The 20957-nt window shown below is 40.9% G+C and overlaps 1 protein-coding gene across 2 annotated transcripts in view; it reads left to right on the forward strand.

Moving 5' to 3' along the window:
- The first annotated feature begins 10831 nt into the window (after positions 1–10831).
- The window catches only part of SNAP25 (synaptosome associated protein 25), a 32155-nt gene continuing 22029 nt past the window's right edge, over positions 10832–20957 (forward strand). For both annotated transcript variants that reach the window (XM_068987521.1, XM_068987520.1), the window contains exons 1-3: positions 10832–10903; positions 12801–12842; positions 19951–19999. In XM_068987521.1, coding sequence (XP_068843622.1) covers positions 10832–10903; positions 12801–12842; positions 19951–19999 — 163 coding nt within the window. The remainder of the gene's footprint in view (positions 10904–12800; positions 12843–19950; positions 20000–20957) is intronic.

Below are 20957 nucleotides of genomic sequence, written 5' to 3' on the forward strand. Positions count from 1 at the left end.
TTTTTCTATAACTTCCCCCCAGTGCTGGTGGTTTTGTTCCTTGGAATCCATTGCACATTGTCTTCTGACAATTATTTTGTAGATAGTCACAGCCTCCAGTACTTAGAGCTTGTGGGTCTCTTCTGACACGACTTTGAAACTAGATATTATGTTGGAAAGAAAACAAGATTCAGGATGAAGTGTTCTCTTCATTCAAACATTATCAGAAAAAAAGATACAACCTTCACAACCCTAGATGGACAACCTGTTCTACCAGTGCATATCCCAACTTTCTGTTCTTCTGGACACTCCAATAAGTACCTTGCATGAAAAGCTTAATCCAGGAAATTGCCAAAACATTCTAGTGGGAGGATTCACGTGACCTTGTAATCAGACTATATCAGTGATTCTCAAAGTGTGTTCCCTGAACCATCAGTGGCAGTATCAGCTGGGAGTCTCTTACAAATTATCAGGTCCTATCCCAGAGTTACTTACTACATCAGCAAGCTGGTTTAGCAGGCTCTTCAGGTGAGAATCTGTGGGCAAGGAAATTACCTAACCACAGCAGAATCAAGAACCAAATTCCAACCTTAGGCCAATGGCACAGGTCTGGACTGAGTGAGTACGTATGTGTGCAAGTGTGCATGCACTTTATATTATGTGGGACATTAGTGCCTGTATTTCTAGCCAGTTCCCATGTCTTGACCACTTTTTCACCTACGAAAAGGCATCCCTAACATCCATTATGTTAATTAGCAGGGCTCCCAGTAGATCCCAGATGAGGGGTCCTGAAGCACTTGGAAGAGCTGTTTCAGGAAGGTGGGCCTCTGGGGGTCACCAAGACCACCATCACGCTTCTTCCTTGTAACCATGACATTTTGTTCTGCTTTCTTCTATCCCAGCTAAACACCCTCATGCCTTCCTTCATCCTTAGTATAATATGATTTCAAAGCTCCTGACCCCCTTGTACTCCTCCCAACTTCAAGTTAACCACAAAGTGATGAGTATGAATTTTGATAGATATCATTTGGTTTTGGGGCTCCTTGATTCCAGGAAAAGGAAGCCTGGCAGTGGAGCAACGGCAGGTGAGGTCACCAGGTGTGACCCTGAGCAAACTTTCGGAGTGTCCACTGAGTTCAGGATGTCTCTCGCTTTAGGACAAAAAAAAAAAAAAAAAGCTGGGCTTCCATACTCCTGTGCCAACAGGTTGCCAGCTGTGGGTCTGCCCACACGGACCTGGGGACTTGCAGGTAATCAAGCAGATCAGGTGAAGCCACATTAGGGTGGTTTTACAAAGAGGGTCACGTGCGTGAGTCAGGAGTGAAACAGACAGAAATAGGGGGTGACCCCATGGAAACAATGGCGGGAAGTCACGGGGGTGGCAAGCAGAGCCCCAACAGCATCTGCAACTGAAGGCAAGGTGTCAGGAGACAGAACATACCGTGGCTTCCTTCTAACTGCTGATTAGTCATGTGGGCACGAGAAGAATTTGTTCCAATGAGAACGAGGGTCTTTCTGCGTGGTCCTGGCTTCTATCTGTTCATGTGCTCCTGAGTGAAATCATTTTATTTGGGGCATTTTGTTTTTCATGTGGCCAAGTACTAGTCGTACGTGGATATTGTCCTTCCCTTGGAAACCAAGCCAGATACCTTGTAATATAAACATTTTAATCAGTTCCTTCTGAAGGCCAGATGGAGGAGAAGACCTGAAAGCAAAGACTTCCAGCTCAAGCTCCTACAGCCACCCTTTAGAGGAAGCCGTTCCTCTCCAGCTGCAGGCTGGGTGTGGCTGCACTAACCTGTGCACTAGGCAAATACTGGTTAAATGTACGAACCAGTTACTGTGGTTTGCTTTGACTATGATCAGGGTGAATGAGATGAGATTCAGTTCTGCCTTTCCCTCTCTCCTGGTCAGTGATTCCTCCCAGCATGGCTCCCACGTAAACAGTCAGAAACTGTTGCATAATACAAACCTCATTGCTAAATACCCATCTGACCACATTTGCAAAACAGAGAAAGGAAACATTGGCATTTTTGAAAAGGGAAAATTTAGGCATAATCAGTGTTGGTTGTGGCTGGCTGCCTTGTTGCAATTAAGAGATGCCAAAGCTGGGTGCATTGAAATGCCAGGCCACCCCTGACCCAAGTCCCTAAAAAACAAAAACCAAGCCAAATCCGCCTGTCAGTCATGATGTCATTAATCCCAGAATAGGCCAGGAAGGGGCTCATTTGGGAAGTTAGGCTTCCCTTATCAAAGGAAACCAGATCAGGACTGTATCCATATAACCAGACGTACAAATATAGAGTCACATTTAGGAACAGTGTGGGATGCAACGGTTTGGAAGATAAATAAACCCAGCTTAAAAAGAACTGAGCTCTAATAGTAGTCAGTGCCATCCTTCAGAAACACTAAGGGGCACAATGACACTTCTGCAAGCTGGTTGAGATATTTGTCACTCGAGATGGTTCTTAAGTCAAATTCTCCTATAAAGAGTGTATTCATGGTCTTTAACCCAGCACATACTATGCTATCAATTGAGAACATGGTGGGGAGAAGCGAAGACTGCTGTTTCAGATCAAGATGACCTCCTAAATGCTGGACAGCCATGCACTTGTATTTCTAGATGGATTTATCATAGAACTATCAGACCATTGAGTACTTGCAGGACCCTTCAGCCTTACATGATACTGCACATGGATCCTCCCATGCTGGACACATAAGAAAGACCTGTGGTTTTGTCAAAAATACAGATTCCGAGACCTGGCAGTCCAGTGGTTAATACTTTGCCTTCCAGTGGGAGTGCAGGTTCAATCCCTGGTCAGGGAGCTAACCCCACATGCCCTGGGGGCAAAATAACAAAACATAAATAGAAGCAATATTATAACAAGTGTAATAAAGACTTTTAAAATGGTACACATTAAAAAAAAATTTTTAATGCATATGCCAGCCCCACCTTCATAGATCCTGTTCCATAGCTGGTGTGACTGGAAATTTGTATTTCAATAAGCAAGTAAAATGTTTGAGATACAAGGAGAATTCAGACCATGCTAAGTCACTTGTGACTTCTCTGTGAACCACATAATGGACATAAAATGGACATATGATAGTAAGTCAGTTCATTCATGAGCCACTTTATGTAAATGTAAAGTTCCTGGCCTGATTTCTATCACTTATTAAATTCTCAATAAATGACTATTATTACATCTAATATTTTGACAAAAGAGTTATGTGACATAAAATGTTGGATAATTGCAGATGATTTATTTTAATCAAGAAAGGCTGCTTCAAACCTAAGCTTAATTCAGATAATTCAGAATAAATAATGTTCCCACTGTGCTTGAGGAATCTTAGAGACTTGTGCAGCAATAACTGTGCTCACCATTCTCTTAGAATGAGCATTTTAGATCTTAGAGCTGCATTAACCTCAAGGAGAAATTTCAACTGGGAAAATAATAGCACTGGGCCCATCCTTGATCACATTCTTGTACCATCACAGTTGGGAAAAGAGACCTGCTTCCAACCACACCAAGTACTGGCCCCTTCTGGACGGGAGGAGAAAAGCCCAGAGTAACAGAAGGCTGCCCCACTGTTAGCTTCTGAGTCATGAGCCAAGTGAGAGCTCCCACAGCTTGGATGTGTGATACTTGCTTCTTGTTGTTGTTGTAGCTCTTTGGGTTTATTTACTGTTTGTTGAAGACGAAATGGATAGGCTGAGATATATATTCCCTCCTTTGAGTTTGACCTAATTTGTGCAACATAAATAACATAATGAAATGGGGTACACAGGTACAATACTATGCTTTAACATTGATAAGAGCTGCAATCCACCATGAAAATGTAGCTATTGGGCAGGGTCTATATGTATGATAACACAGCTGCAAAATAGAAAAAGCAAAAATGGACTGAAATTTTAGAAGGAAAGAATAAAGCAATAGCTCCTATGCAGAATGTGAATACACAGGAATCAATAGGTCAAGTTGCCTAAGGATTTCAGAGAGTTTGAATAACACACTTTCCTTTTCAGTTCCATCTGATGGAGGTGCGTAGCTAGATAGTATCAAATAAGGAATAGACCTTCTTTTCAAACACAAATAAAACATTCTCAGAAGTTGATCATAAGTTAGAGTGCAAAGAAAATCTCAGCAAATTTCAAAAAGCAAGAATTGTACGGATTGTCTTCGTTGATCATAATGAAAGTAAAATTAGAAATTACCAAAAAATATTTAAATTTTAAAATCAAATTTTCAAATAACTCTTGAGTTATAAAAGAAATTAAAACTGAGATCTGAAACTATTTAGAAATAAATAACAAAGACCATTCTATATGTCAAAACATGTAGGAAGGGCCACAATAACAATAAAGGGACAATTTATAGCAATAAGCAGTATACTGTACCAAAAATAAGAAAAAATGTAAAAGGAATCTTTTGTCAAGTCAAGAAGATATAAAAGGAACAGTGTAGTAACACATCTTAGGAAGAAAAGAAGTAAAATAAGAATAAAGGTAAGGGAAAAAAGAATTGAAGATTAAAAACATAAGTAGAGATTATAAATAATATCAAAAGTTGGAATATATGAGATATACCTGTCTGTGAGTGTGAGTGAGTGAAAGTTGCTCAGTCGTGTCCGACTCTTTGCAACCCCATGGACGATACAGTCCATGGAATTCTCCAGGCCAGAATACTGGAGTGGATAGCCTTTCCCTTCTCCAGGGGATCTTCCCAACCCAGGGATTGAACCCAAGTCTTCCGCTTTACAGGCGAATTCTTTACCAGTTGAGCCACAAGGGAAGCCCAGCTTCCTTAAAAATCTAAAACTAGAGTTACCATCAGTTCAGTTCAGTTCAGTTCAGACGCTCAGTTGTGTCCGACTCTCTGCAACCCCATGAATCGCAGCACACCAGGCCTCCCTGTCCATCACCAACTCCTGGAGTCCACCGAAACTCACGTCCATCAAGTCGGTGATGCCATCCAGCCATCTCATCCATTGTCGTCCCCTTCTCCTCCTGCCCCTAATCCCTCCCAGCATCAGGGTCTTTTCCAGTGAGTCAACTCTTCGCATGAAGTGGCTAAAGTATTGGAGTTTCAGCTTCAGCATCAGTCCTTCCAATGAATATTCAGGAATGATCTCCTTTAGAATGGACTGGTTGGATCTTCTTGCAGTCCAAGGGACTCTCAAGAATCTTCTCCAACACCACAGTTCAAAAGCATCAATTCTTCGGTGCTCAGCTTTCTTCACAGTCCAACTCTCACATCCATACATGACCACTGGAAAAACCATAGCCTTGACTAGATGGATCTTTGTCGGCAAAGTAATGTCTCTGCTTTTGAATATGCTGTCTAGGTTAGTCATAACTTTCCTTCCAAGGAGTAAGTGTCTTTTAATTTCATGGTTGCAATCACTATCTGCAGTGATTTTAGAGCCCCCCAAAATAAAGTCTGACACTGTTTACACTGTTTCCCCATCTATTTCCCACGAAGTGATGGGACCAGATGCCATGATCTGTGTTTTCTGAATGTTGAGTTTTAAGCCAACTTTTTCACTCTCCTCTTTCACTTTCATCAAGAGGCTAAAAGGAACTAAAGTTCCTCTTCACTTTCTGCCATAAGCGTGGTGTCATCTGCATATCTGAGGTTATTGATATCTCTCCTGGCAGTCTTGATTCCAGCTTGTGCTTCCTCCAGCCCAGAGTTTCTCATGATGTACTCTGCATATAAGTCAAATAAGCAGGGTGACAACATACAGCCTTGACGTACTCCTTTTCCTATTTGGAACTAGTCTGCTGTTTCACGTCCAGTTCTAACTGTTGCCTCCTGACCTGCATACAGGTTTCTCAAGAGGCAGGTCAGGTGGTCTGGTATTGCCATCTCTTTCAGGATTTTCCACAGCTTATTGTGATCCACACAGTGAAAGGCTTTGGCATAGTCAATAAAACAGAAGTAGATGTTTTTCTGGAACTCTCTTGCTTTCTCCATGATCCAGCGGATGTTGGCAGTTTTATCTCTGGTTCCTCTGCCTTTTCTAAAACCAGCTTGAACATCTGGAAGTTCACAGTTCACATATTGCTGAAGCCTGGCTTAGAGGATTTTGAGCATTACTTTATTAGCATATGATCCAGCAATCCCACCACTGGGCATATACTCAGAAAAGAAAAAAATTCTTAATTTGAAAAGTTAACTGCATTCCAATGTTCCTATATATATATGTATACATATATATATATGGAATATTACTCGAGCCATAAAAAAGAGTAAAATAATGTCATTTGCAGCAACATGGATGGACTCAGAGATGATCACATTAAGTGAAGTAAGTCAGACAAAGACAAATATCCTATGATATCACTTCTATGTGGAACCTAAAAAAAAAAGAAAGAAACTTATTTTAAAAAAAAAACAGAAACAGACTCACAGACATAGAAAACTAGCTAATAGTTACCAAAGGGGTAAGGGGAGAGGAATAAATTACGAATTTGAGATTAACAGATACACACTGCTGTATATTAAGTAGATAAACAACAAGCACCCTGTGGCTCAGCTGGTAATGCATCCACCTGCAATGCAGGAGACCGGGGTTCTGTCCCTGGGTTGGGAAGATTCCCTGGAGGAGGGAACAGCTGCCCACTCCAGTATTCTGGCCTCGCAGGAGCTGCAGGAGGAGAGAGACGCGTCCTATAGAAGCTTCATTCAAACGATCAGCAGTGTGCGGAGACACAAAGATGTTGGATTCAGCTTTCTGTAATAATTCAGCCAATGGATATTGGTGTATATAGGTTTGGTTTTTTTTTTTAAGTTTGAAACATGAAGAGAAATAGATGTTAGCTCAAGGTACACTCTCTACACTTTCTCCATGACATTCCTGCCCTGTGACCCTTGCCCTGATAGCTGGTGACCCCAGCATAATGGCCATCCATGTCTCTGTCAACCTTGTACATCAAAGCCACACATCTACATATCCACACTCACCCGCACTTCTTGAGTCCTAACCCCTTATTTGAGTCCAGACCCTATATTGAGAAAGCAGTCTTAACCTAACTCATGTAAGTAAGTAAGCCCATTCATGACAGAGAAAGGGTTTTCTCTAGAGCCCACCTGTCCTGTGTCCAGTGTGGGTCTCAAATAGACTTGCATGCAGAAGGAGAATGAGAACTTTTCAAACTACATTTGACGGCAGTGGGTAACTGCAGCCCGCCCACTCTACTGATTACCTCAACAGTGGCAAATCCTCAAGACATCTCTGTCTCCAGCGCAAACCAGTGCTGCAGCTGAGGCTAGGAACCTTGGTCTGCAGCTGGTCACGAAAGCTAGGAGTCTTTCTTTATGAGGGCTGTGCGCCCATCCCAGATTAATCACAGATTAATCTGATTTGCAGTCCCCAAACTCTTTGATATTACTATTTCACTCCATGCGTCATTTCTTGTTTTAAAATGTGGTCCAGGAGGCACAAACCCCATCACAGGAAGATCCAGGCAAAGGGAATTCTACAGACAAATGCAAACAGAAAAACACACAGCCTGTATCTGTATACGGCAAATATATGGTGCCCATGGACAAGAACTGCTTTAAGGATTTCTGTTTAACTTTATTTAGCCTAGGGATTAGCAGCTGTTTTCCGTAGAAGAGCAGAAAGTAAATATTTTCACTTTTGAGAGCCCTGTTGTCTCTGGCAGCCACTCAGCTCTGTCAAAGTGACCTAAAAGGACCATGGAGGGTGGGGAAACAAATGAGTGTGGAAATGCTCCAGCAAAGCTTTGTTTATGGACCCTGACACTTGATATATACAAAATATTTTTCTTCTTTAAGTCTTTTTCACCATCTTAAAATGTAAAAACCATCCTTCACTCACAGCCAGAATAAAAGCAGGCAGCTATCTGGATTTGACCATGATTTCCAGAAGCCCCTGGTTGAGCCCACTGTTTCTTCAGCTTTAAACAACCACAGGGCCTTGCCCACCCCACCTGGGGACACTTATTAACATTCTGGGGAAGTGTTCTGAGGAGCAGAGCTACTCGAAGTGCATTCCGTGGACCAACAACACCAGCATCTCCAGGATGCTCGATAGAATGCAGAATCTGGGACCCTACCTCTGTCTGACTGACTCAGAATCTCTGAGAGTGAAAACCAGCAATTTGTTTCAACAAGGTTTGTGGTGAGTGTGATGCCCATTGAGGTTTTAGAGGTACCGCTCTGGACCACATCTGGAAAATCACCATCTTGGAAGCATCAAATGCCACCTAGGGGTGTCAGAATGGTCCATTCGTTCATTCAACAAGTCATTTAACGTAAATTGAACACCTACTAGGGACCAGATCCTTTGATAAACACTAGTGATTTGAGCTAATTAATAGGATACTGTTAGGCCTTTAATGGACTGGGAGAGAGACTTTACATCAGAGCCCCAGGGAACAGATTTGAGAGGCCCTGCTTCTAATTTCCTCACTTACTAAACAGGCTGTGCTGGCTGAGGCCACACTAGCAGCTTGGGCAACACCCAAGATGGAGGTTATGTGCTAATCTGAGTGAAGTGTTTTGTGTTACCTGGATAATAAATGCCACTTCACTGTTAACATTCTTTCAGCTACTGAAATTTCCGCTAATCGGTATCATTATGCTTCTTCTGGTGTTGCCTCTTAGAATCTAATACGCATGGGTTTGGGGGGTTTGGGGGCGATTTATCAAATACCAACAATAAACGTCCCAACAGAAGATCTGAAGGTTCATTCTGTGCTTTCGTTCCCCCGTTCTTACCCAGAGAGTGGACACTGCTATCTCAGCTTTGAAACACTATGCATCTGAGATCTGTCAGATGCATCACCAATCCCCCAGTCACAGACATACCCCCACTCTTTAGAGCAAGACAAGAGCTGGGAGCATTAGGGAGTGGGGATCGCGAAAGTGATTAGAAAAAAAAAAAGGTGTCTATCACATGGTTTTGCTGCCACTGTGCCAACTGCCCATTCGCCAGGTCCCTATAGGTGACCATGAGCTTGAGCTTAGTGGTCCCTGAAGCTGTTCTTCACGTGCTGAGAATAGCAACTTTAAGAGGAGATTGCCAAGGAAACACATGAGACGTGTGTGTGTGTGTGTGTGTGTGTGTGATGCTACAGATCTGAAAGCACACAGACCTCTGCCTTCTAACAAACTGGCCTATTTAAAAGAAAGGTAGGTTTCTTTCTACCTCCACCAAGGCAGCAGAAATACAAAGATGAGAACAGGGGAGAAGGTGCTCTTGTTTGTCTCCACATGGAAATCCTTTGAGAGGTGCTGCTTGGAGACTGGAGACTCAGGCCCTCTGCTGGTTCCCCGGGTTTCAGGCTTCTGTGGGTGCTCAGCACTGCATGCAACATGCCTCCTGCCCAGCCATCAGTAAACGAAAGCTAATTAAGAAACACTAGACCTGTTCTACTTTTGGTAAAGGCTACAGGTTTATTCTGATGGCGCAAGCCTTTCTGATTACTAAGCTCCCACATCCTTACAAATGAGGTTGATCAGAACTTCATATAATATATGCCCCTCCCCAGAAGCCAGAGAGACTGGTATTATTGGCCCGGTTGAGAAAGCTGGGGCTCAGAGACATTGATAAATTTGCCCAGAGTTACCCAGCAGCTGAGTGCCAGAGCCAACAGTCCACCTCGGCATTTCTGACATCACAGCTACAAACTACGATGTACTCAGTGTTTCCACAAGGTCACCACCTTATCCTGGAGAGCTGATCCCAGCCACAGAGGATCTCGGGAATTTTGTTTCTGCTCATCTCAAGGTTCAGGAGTGGTTTGGTATAAAAATTGCTACCAATTTCTGTTTCCTAGATCCCTAATTTCTAAAATGGAGACTTATGCTAAAACGCAAAGCATTTACAACTCTACATTATATCATAAGAACTTGCTCTCTTGACTAACATGGAGGAAGAGGTGGGCAGGGGAAGCAAGGGGCCGACTGGCTCTGGAGGGAGCACTCTCCTTACCTGTAATTTGCACCACACAGGATTTCAAGAGCATAATCAGAAAAATGCACAGGTCATGTTTCACCACCAAGGACACATTCTTCTTTGGAAAAATTCCTATGCACCCCCCCAACATAAGCCCTCTCGACAATCTGTGATAATAACTGAAAGAGACTAAAGAGTTTCTGCCTTTTGCTTCTGAATGCAATAGAATATCTCAAATAAAAGTCCATACTGTATCATTCCATTTGTATAAAATTCTAGGAAATGCAAACTCATTTATAGTGACAGAAGGCAGATAAGCCATTGTCTTAGCACCGGGAGGGAGTGGGGGGTCGCAGGGTACAGTGTGATGGAGTGAGTGGGTGGGTAGGATTACAAAAGGCCTGAGAGGAAACTTCTGGGGGTGATGGATATGATTATTTTCTTAATTGTGATCATGGTTTCCTTGGGAGTATGTATCAAGATGTCTCAAATCGTGTACTTCAAAGATGTGGTATTTTTGTATGCAAATTATGCCTCAATAAAGCTGATAAGAATAAAATAAAAATAAATGCAAGGTTAAATGAATTCTAACCCGGAGCCACATTCTTCCATTCCAAACGTGGGTGATGTGTATCTTTAAGAATGCTTCATGGGTAGACGGGTATCTAGCTCCACTGAAAACTAGGCAGCGAGGCACTCACGTGGCTTGATTCTGTGCCCTCCTGTCTGAGCACCGCTTCCAACTCAGAAGATTGCTGAGGCATGGAGACAGAGAGTGTGGACCATTTAGAGCTTCCCCTAGTTGAGCACAACAGCGTGTATACATACAAACACTCATATGGTCAATCCTACTTCTTTCCAGGTTCTGTGGCCAACCCGTCCCTGACGCCCCGACCCAGGCGCCCCGCCAGCCCACACCGCTACCATGGCCGAGGACGCGGACATGCGCAATGAGCTGGAGGAGATGCAGCGGAGAGCTGACCAGCTGGCCGATGAGGTGATAGAACCCAGCCCCAGGAAGCAAGCAAGAGATGGGCAGCCACGTAGTCTGTTTTAGTCAGGCTGAGGTGGGGAGAGAGCTTCTTCTCGTGTTTCAGAAGAAGCAGCACCGATTTCCTATATAGCTAAGGCCTCTGCAGACAGGAATGGGTTGGTTATAAAACTTACATGCAGATCAGTGACTGAGCCCAAACTCCCAACTTGTAGAAATCCAGAGAAGTCAAGATCCTCTGAGAAAAGCAACGTCTCTGGATGTCTTACAGCCAGCGGTGTGCAGGAAATGGCTCACTTCTGAAAGCTGGTTGTTACATTGTCCAGAACTTTGCAAGCTGGTATTAAAATTGAATTATATAAGCTGAAATTAAATAGATTCTATTAAAATCAAAGGTAATAAATACTTAAATCTCATCACATCCTAATGATTTTACTACAATCTATGCTTTCAAAGTTCTTGGCATGTGCACTATCTGTAGTGTGAGGATATAGTCTACCAGTGTGTGACCGTTGAACCTTCCCAAGTGTGACACCATGGTGCACTTAGAAATCAGAGCAAACAATATTTAGACCATGGAATCTGCAAACACTACAAATCGGGACTTGACCTATTGTTTTGTTGATCCTCTAGACTTAAAAAAGTGGAAAAATATTAATAACGGGTTAAATTTTGAAGGATGAACATCCACAGCCATTACACTATAAAACACAGACACGCAAAAAAACAACTGAGCAAATCTTCCAGTATTTGAAAACTATGATTGTCTTCAACAGAGAAGCCACTGTGCATCATTGACAAATGAATAGAATTGCAACATACATCTTCCTTCACTTTGCTTTTATTCATTAATGTAAATGAAAATATCAATCAGTGTTCATGCCAGAGCTGCACTTGTTGTCTTCATGCTTAGCTGTGGACACAAGAGTTCAGCAAAATAAACAAAGCTTTCTGTGAAAATCCATTGGCTATATGGAATTTGCAATAAAGAGTATTATGTATTTTATTATTAGTGGTAAGTTTTATGCTATTATATAAATAGCAGCCTTTATATCATTTATATTCATCCTTTATATCATTAAAATAACACTCTTTTTTTTTTTTTTTTCTGGTGAGCCTATTGTTAGGCATTTACCAGCACACCACTGCTTACAGCTCTTCTATTTTGAAAAGCAGCCTGCTGACAGTTCTTCCCAGAAAGTGAACATGCTTCATGTTCCTGAAAACTCTTGTCCCAGATAAGTTTGTCACTTAAAAGCACAGCTTTTGAGAAATCACAATCATTGCTGAATTCTAATAATTTCAAACGAACTGAGAAAAAAGTGACCACACTATGCCCAAGGGACCAGTGCTGAATTCATTTTTTCTTATCTCAGAACCGAGATAATTATAGCTGTTTCCTGTAGGCTAGTCATTTCAAACATGCTTGATTTTTTTTCCACCCTAGGGCAACAGCTTAATTTGTACTGATAAGACCTTCCAATTGTGTTTGTAGGAGCTTTGTAAGAAACTTGATGTTAGATTCATCTCAATTCATGAAAAACAACGTCTTTAAAATTCAATATTCTTCATCCAGGGGGACAAAATTAGTCCTCTGAGTATTTGAGATAATTTTTCATGACTCCTCCACATGCAAAATTATCTTTTCCTGATTGCTTTGTCTTTGATATCAAGAACAGCTTCATATGGTTCTGATTTTATGACAATCAGCTTTAATGTAATTGCTTTAAGGAATCTTATTATGTAGAAAGCCTGATAGGAAAGAGATTGAAATTGTGTTTCTGTTACAAACTTCAAAGAACATGTGATAATGGCCCTATGTGTTTCCCAAGTGAAGAAAGTTTTCTGATCTTCCTCGACCTCTGGATCCTGCACTCATAATATTTATGTTTTTTTGTCTTAGTCTCTGGAAAGCACCCGTCGTATGCTTCAACTGGTTGAAGAGGTAAGGAGTGACCGTATTTTAAGATGAACATTCCCTTTGGCTGACGTATTCTTTGCCTAGGCCCTTTGTCTTTCCCTTGGCCACCGTCCCTTTGATTTCAGTGTGAACATAGGAACCAGAAAGCTGCCTAAGCAAGGAGCTGCTGTATTTAAGCTGCCACGTAGACATCAAAGTATTCACTCTCCCTCCAGCCCAAGCTAAGTCTGGAAAGCAGAGGAAAATGGTATTTCCAAGTAAATAAATGCTCCCAAGAAATCTTAAAAACATATCAGAGTGATATTTTTTTTAATATACAAAAGAATTGTCCACATAAAAATCCTCATTTGTACTGATTTTGGTGCCTCTAAATTGCATCTAATCTTGGCTTTCTGTTCTGACTTTAGCCACATGTATGACTTTTAAAAATATGGCTCCATAGAGGCATCATATTTTCAAAAATTGTTAGATTTAGAGTCAGGAACTAAAATTCATGAAATAATAGGAAAATTCCGTAATAAAAGGAAGCATTAAGTCTAGTCATGTAAATATAGAAGCTCTTTTTTCATTCCTGACTCTAGACTGAACATTCATTTGCAAGGCATGGTTAATGAATCCTTGACTATTTTTAAATGGGTAAAATTGGGCAGATAGCAATAATGGAATCAAAATGGCATTTGCAATAAACTCTACTTATTCCAATTTGGGAGAGCAGCAGTCAACCAGGAAGAATAAATAGATTAATTGAACTTGTCCGCTGGGAGAGATGAAGTGGAAAAAGAATGGGATGAGCTATATTTATCTTAACTGAATAAAACAAGTCTAATCGTTTTTATTCAGTGAGATGCTGTTTTAGCTATGCTTTGAAAATGCTTATCAACGTATGAATTCATGTGTGGTTATCATCTTCAGAGATCTCGGGGGTTTTCTAGCAGAATGATTCAATGAGCCTACTGGCCTCACGCTACTGTTAATTGCTTCTGCAATGACATGAAAGGAGGAAAAGATAAATTTTATAAGGCGAAAGGGAAGGGCAGCCATCTCTCACACTATAGAAGCCATCATTTCCCCTTATTTCTGCAGCTTCAGATTCTCAGCTAAGAATGAAATAGAGCTAAATGTGACTTGTCACAGGAAGGGGAGGAGAAGGTGGCAGCCAAGAACTTGGAGGACCCCCGGGAGGGTAGGGGCGGACTGCTAAACGAAATCTGTTGTCATGAAAAATGATAGTGTGAGCCTGCAGTGTAACAAAAATTGGTCCCACAGGAAGGCAGGCCAGCCAGGGGCCAGGGGCCCTTGGCAGGCACACAAGGAGGCAACCTTCACTCTCTTAATGAAGAGAAATGTTTTCTTTGCTCCATCCTGGGAACACCATTCATGCGGAAATACTTGAGGACCAAGAAGGAAGCAGATATACTAAATCTAAGAGTTCTGGCAAGGCTTTCTGAATAAACGTGTTTCCCCTCAACCTGTTATGAGAACAAGTGAAAGGAATAAATCTGAGTAACATTCCCACGTGAGCTACCACGGTGACTGGAAGGAAGAGAGCTTGGAAGTCAGCTGATGTCAGTATCTTGATATATAGTGATACATCTGTATGACCTTCAGCTGTGGCCTCCAAGCTCATATTTAATGTGTGTGTATGCACGTGTGAAGCAAATTTCTAATCTACAGAAACTATCACCAGTTTGCCCTCCTGTGCAATGTTGGAACACTGCCTGGAACATGACGTGATAGAGAAATGTATCCAATACCCCTTTCCCCCCGCCCCTCCCCAACCTGAGTCCTTGGGCTGTGCACACTTCTCTTTTGTGTGTCTTCTTAAATTGCAAGCAGTGTTGGCCAGTCTTGGAAAAGAAACATCTGCTCTAATTCTCTAATTTATTCTGGAGGAAAACATCTCAAAAGCTTTATTGATTGAAGTAGGATTCTCAAATTATACATTTTTGTTTCTCCTAAGTGTTTCTGCCAAGCATAAAGTTGCATCTTAGATCGGGGATAAAGCAGATGGATGCTATTTCCTACCTCTAATGAGAGAGAGGAGGTTATTAGACTTTCGATCCTTAGGAAGTTATGAGCAAGGCATAATGAGACTAGATTGATTGCTCTTATATCCTCCTGGGTTATTTTATATTGATGGTCAGATGCCTCTTATGTCTAGGGCATTGGCTAGTCAGATGATATTCTGCTTTTCAATCAAGAAGGAAATTCTCTTTAAAGAGAATCAGCATTAAATATTCATCAAGGACAGAAATCATTAGGAAAATTCGAGCATTGAAGTACCAGGATCTTGCCCATGATCCCAAAATACATCAGTGCCATAAAATTTGAATTGAGCTGAATGCTCATTGAAATTCAATCTTAAAGACAGGAAAGGTTACTCAGCTTGTGAAGTCTCCCTGAGGTAAACAGTTCCACTTTCAGTGGAATATAGGACTTTGTGCCATCCCTCATGGGCTTCAGGTTACAACAGAGTGGAAGCATGGAGGCTTACTTTTTAATAGAAGCTACTGTGAGCCTATCAAGGACAATGTCAAGTCATACGGAGGTCAGTGGAGAAAGTTCAGAAAAGCTGAATACCATATACACATAAAAAGGTTGGAAATCACATAGCACTTCATTCTTAGGCTAGAGTTGGGAACTGGCTGTTTTGATGAATGCATTTCAACAAGTATTTATGGAATGCCTGACTCTGGGGGTGGAAGATAAAAATGGATATCATGCAGGAAAACTTAAGAAAATAGTTCTCCAAAGTCAAGACTCCACCTGCCTTAGGAGCATAAAGGAGGGGACAGTGAATTCTAGAGGGAGAGTCATAAAACTATCTGCAGGAAACGGTGTCTACACATTAATGCCTTGGGCCATGAAATTAAACCAGGAAAAGCCAAGCTGCTGTAGGGCAGGCTGATCCTAAAGCCCCACAGAGCTTCATGCTGTGGTGGTTACTGAGGGCTCCCCAACATTGATGGGTGTTTTAGCATCTTTTCTTTTCATTCCAATTTATCTTTTGAAACACTTTGGCCACAGGAAGAAAGTAAGTATTCTAAAGCTATGTCTTTATTATGCCATACTTTCTACTGAAGGGGAAGATCAGGCTGCACAGTTATTTTCAGGTAGACAGATGGGAGGGTGTTTTGAGAGAGTACCAGGACTGGCCTAGTTTTAGCTCAGGTGTATTGGACTTTGGAGAAAGCATTTCAGGATGACAAAAGAAAGACTTTAAAATGTTCTATAAACATTGTCTTAGTTCATCAGCAAGGGAAAAATAAGACAGAGAAATAAAAGGTAAATAAAAAGAAATGAAAAAAAGAAGTCCCTGACATCTCCAACTACCCCTGTTAGTAGGTAGACCGGTTTCCCAGGAATCTCAAACAGGAACCAAGAATTGAACTAAGAGAAATATAGAACCATCTCCTCTCCCTCCTTGCTATTAAAACATAATATTTGTCTTCTCAGGCATGTATTTGTCTGGCTCTTACCTTAGTTCCAGGGGCAGAGTAGAAGCCTAATAACCATTTAGTGAATGAACAAATGAGTGAATGAACCAACCTAGGAACTACCCAGTTTTATTTAGCATCGCTGTCCTTGTCTGAAACATGGGGAAGCATCTGCTGCTGCTGCTGCTGCTAAGTTGCTTCAGTTGTGTCCGACTCTGTGCGACCCCATAGACGGTAGCCCACCAGGCTCCCTCATCCCTAGGATTCTCCAGACAAGAACACTGGAGTGAGTTGCCATTTCTTTCTCCAATGTGTGAAAGTGAAGTCGCTCAGTCGTGTCCCACTCGTAGCGACCTCATGGACTGCAGCCTACCAGGCTCCCCTATCCATGGGATTTTCTAGGCAAGAGTACTGGAGTGGCTTGCCATTGACTAGACCAGTGCAAGTGTGTTGCATGAAGCAGGGCACTCAAAGCCCATGCTCTGGGACAACCCAGAGGGATGGGATGGGGAGGGAGGTGGGAGGGGGCTTCAGGGTGCAGAAATACATGTGCACCCGTGGCTGACTCATGTCGATGCATGGCAAAAACCACCACAGTATTCTAAAGTAATTACCCTCCAATTAAAATAAGTTAATTAAAAAAAAATTTTTTTAAGAAAACATGGGGAAGCATCTAGAAAGGTCAAGTGACTGTTCCCCAATCTCAGTTGCTGGCTGAGCTAATACAATCTAGTATTCCTAACTTTCAGATCTGTGCTCACTGCTTCTGTTCTCCCAAATTGGGGCATATCTGGATTGTTCAGTGAATCGTTCCAACAATGAAATATTGAGCGCCAAATTGAACAACGAGGAAATTATACTTGCAGGGCTTCATATAAAATAAATGAGTAGAGCCAAAAGGGTCAACAGCTGAGAGCCGGGTTGACTAAACTGAAATGATTCATCTGTTGCCCACCCTCTGTCCCCAATAGAATGGAACAGAGATCTCATACATGACCTTGAGTTGAGTCCTCACAAAAGAAGATGCTCCCTAAGATGACCCTGTCCTCACCAGAACTTGCATTATCACATCTGTATGTCTGAATGAAGCCATCTGCTTCTTAAAATTTCTTCTCATATGCAATGGCTAAAATATTCAGAAAAGGTGCACAGAAATTAAAGTAGTCCGCCAGGCTGCTCTGTCCATGGGATTCTCCAGGCAAGAGTACTGGAGTGGGTTGCCATTTCCTTCTCCAAGGGATCTTCCCAACCCAGGAATTGAACCCAGATCTCCTGCACTGCAGGCAGATTCTTTACTTTCTGAGTTACAAGGAAAACCCCTGTTAAAGTGTGTAGATGAATTTCCATTTATAGTGCATTGAAGAACAAGGTTTTGAAGTATCTTCTGGGGTCTAGAATCTTGCTGCTAGTGTACATCCTTGCACCAGCCAGCATTGATGATCTTGCTCAAAATGCAAAATATTTGGCTCTATCCCAGTCCTACTGAATCAGGATCTATATTTTAATAAGATGTTTCCTATGCAGGGGATTCACATGCACATCAAAGTTTGAGAAGCAATGATCTAGAAGCTTCTTCCGGTAGTTGGTAATGATGATATTTTAGTTTGCCCAGATATCCTGCTATAGATGCAGTTTGTGAAGGTGTTTATTTTAGTAACCCGATTGTAATGCTAACTGTTGGCCAGGCACTGTTCTAGCACCTGCTGACTATTAATTCATTGAATTCAAGTAACAACTCAGTAAGATATGAACTATTATGATCAGTATATTATAAATGAGAAAACTGAGGCCCAGAACAGTTAAGACCCTTGCCTAAGGACCCGTAGCCAGGAAAGAAAATCACCAGGATTCCAGGGCAGAGTCTAGCTTCAGAATCTGTGCTGTCAATGACTCTTGAAGTCACACTGAGCCATTACTCTCAAAACTATATCCTGAATTGGCAGCTAAAGTTTATCAAAATGTGTTCAAACACTAGTTCAGAAAGATACATGCACCCCAGTGTTCACAGCAGCATTATTTACAGTTGCCAAGATATGGAAATGACCTAAGAGTCCATCAACAGATAAATGGATAAAGAAGCTATGGTATATATATACATAATAGAATACTATTCGTCATAAAAAAGAATGACATTTTGCCATTTGCAGCAACATGGATGGACTTGGAGGGTATTATGCTAAGTGAAATAAGACAGAGAAAGACAAATACTGTATGATATCACTTTTATGTAGAGTCTAAATACACAACAAATTAGTGACTAGAACAAAAAAGAAGCAGACTCACAGATGCAGAGAACAAACTAGTGGTTGCCAGTGAGAAAAAGGAAGGGGTTGTATAGGGATAGGGGGAAAAGGGGCTTTTATGAGATATATGAAATCAGGCGTATGAACCTTGTGAAAATTATACAGCACTTTAAAGAATCTTTCATTCAATTTTTTTTTAAAGCAAAATAGTCTTTTCTGTCTGGGAAAGTTAACTGCACACATTTTCTGAAATGGTGAGTTTATAAAAGCTCACAGAAATAATTTTCATTGTTTTAATTCTATTGGAATTGAATCATTGAAGAACTATTCAAACAACAACAGTCCAAACCTTCTGTTGACCTCCAGTAACATCTCTCTCTCTCCTAGTTTACTGTAAACCAGCAGAAAATAAAAGGAGCCATGAGAGATGTGTTATTTTAGAATTTATTCTCAGGGCTGCCATGAGTGTTCCTTGGAAAACCAAGTAATCCAAACTGTAAGCAGTACCATTTAATACCTATCAACAGTCAACCTGTGAAATGGAAGGTCTTTACTTAACTAGTTAGAATTCCTGGAAATGATGATTCCTAAGTATGAGCAATACAAATATCTCTGCTTCTTTTCTCACCCACCACCAACTCCCACTTCCCTCCACCAAATAGTTCAAGGCTGTTGGACATATTGAGATCATAAGAAGTGAGGTGTGGGTGCCTTTTATAGACTTCTCCTGACCTGAAAAACTGCAGGAAAACTTGTGGATGAATTATTTTCTCACACTATATTGTTGTGCAGAATTTCAGATTTCATTAGAAAAAGCCCTTATCTCTCATCTTTCAACCCCCTTTCTAAATCTTGTAGAAAACCTCTCCATAGAGAAAAATAAATGGAAGATTGAATTTCTTTTTGAGCTGTATTTCTCAACCTTTGTGATGCAGTCATCTCTTTTGATAACCCTAAAAATTTCACCCCATCTCCCACACAAGATTCCACACACATCTTCCCAGTGGACCACCCTTCACCAATTCGCTGATGGAAACTTTCTGATATATCAAGCCAGAGAAGTTTTAGTCTCAAAGATTTTGAAAGACTTTTCTTTCTGTGGTTGGTGTTACCAAAACGATAGGCATTTTATTTTCCAGATATAGAATCATAGTGTGATATTATATGTGTGTATTCCAAGTCCATGTCAAACCCCAACCCCAGTCTTACCCGTTGGAGACTGAGCTGTATCCCCTCTTCTATCTGAGAATCACTGAATGATCAGGTCCATAAGTGACCCACTCCTGAGTCCCTCCCCGGCCCCTAAGATTCTTTGCCATGTTTCCTTCCTCTTTTTCTTTTGATCCTTCTTCATTTTCCATTTCTAGGGCTAATTGTCCCCTTACTGATTTCTCTTTCTCTCTTTTCTCTCTCTAACTCTTTTTCCACTTTGCTACCATTATTGGAATGTAGAGTAAAGATGCTGGTATCAGGACTTTGGTTATGTTGGATGAACAAGGAGGTAAGTTCAGATTTCTTCAGTAAGAACAATTCCTCCTCTGAATAAAATGCATTTAAAAATGATTTGTGCATCCACAGGTGGTCATTGCATGTGTTATGCACATATATAAGTGTAAGAGTTCTAGTTTTCATCTTATTTTTTTGTTCCTTTCTCTCTTAAAGAAATTGGTATATGTATAGAAATGTCTTCATGGTTGAATAAGTGGTTCTACACTCCCTGTTACATGTGTTGGGGTAAAAGAATTTTGAAGGCAAAAGTCATTTGTTTGGATTTTTTAAATGATAATATTTTGGACAGTTTGGGGATTCTCCCCCCTTAGCCCCAATATTTCCTATAAATTTGGTGTTCTTCTAATAATTCCTACATAGAGTGAGAGAATCATGTACCATGTTGTCCATTTATTTTGACCATCCTAATTCAGCATCTGGCTGTTTTGATTTATAAGTCATTATGAGAGTTCCTTAAATAACTAGCAGCTTTTTAAACAGATCATAAACTGAGGGAAATCATTGGAAAATGGAAAATTGAACCACTTAAAATATTTGAACTTTTTCATTTAATTATAAAAATAGAGGCAGTGAAAATCAGAGTAACAGCATTTTAGTATAGCATCTTTATGGTCTACAGTGGAATCTAGAAGGGAGTACTAACATTTTTCCCTTTGACTTATTTGTCTAGTCATTCAGAGATGCTTTAATTCTAGCTAGAAGTTAGTTGCCTGATTCCATTCTAAATTCTTATCATAACAAACAGATTTGGCAGAAATATTTTCTCTTTATTTGTATTTAATGTCGGCATTAGAAAACTCTCAGCAATCATGAGAAATTTTTAAATGTTAAAGATAAAAAGGTAACATTTATTTAAAACATGGAACATCATAAACAAAGTCTAGGAATAAATCTCAGATTGAGAGGAAAATTGCCTTAATATGTAAATCATCAGCTTACATGTAGATGTA

This window comes from Capricornis sumatraensis, chromosome 15 (genome assembly GCF_032405125.1).
Source record: "Capricornis sumatraensis isolate serow.1 chromosome 15, serow.2, whole genome shotgun sequence".
NCBI lineage: Eukaryota > Metazoa > Chordata > Mammalia > Artiodactyla > Bovidae > Capricornis > Capricornis sumatraensis.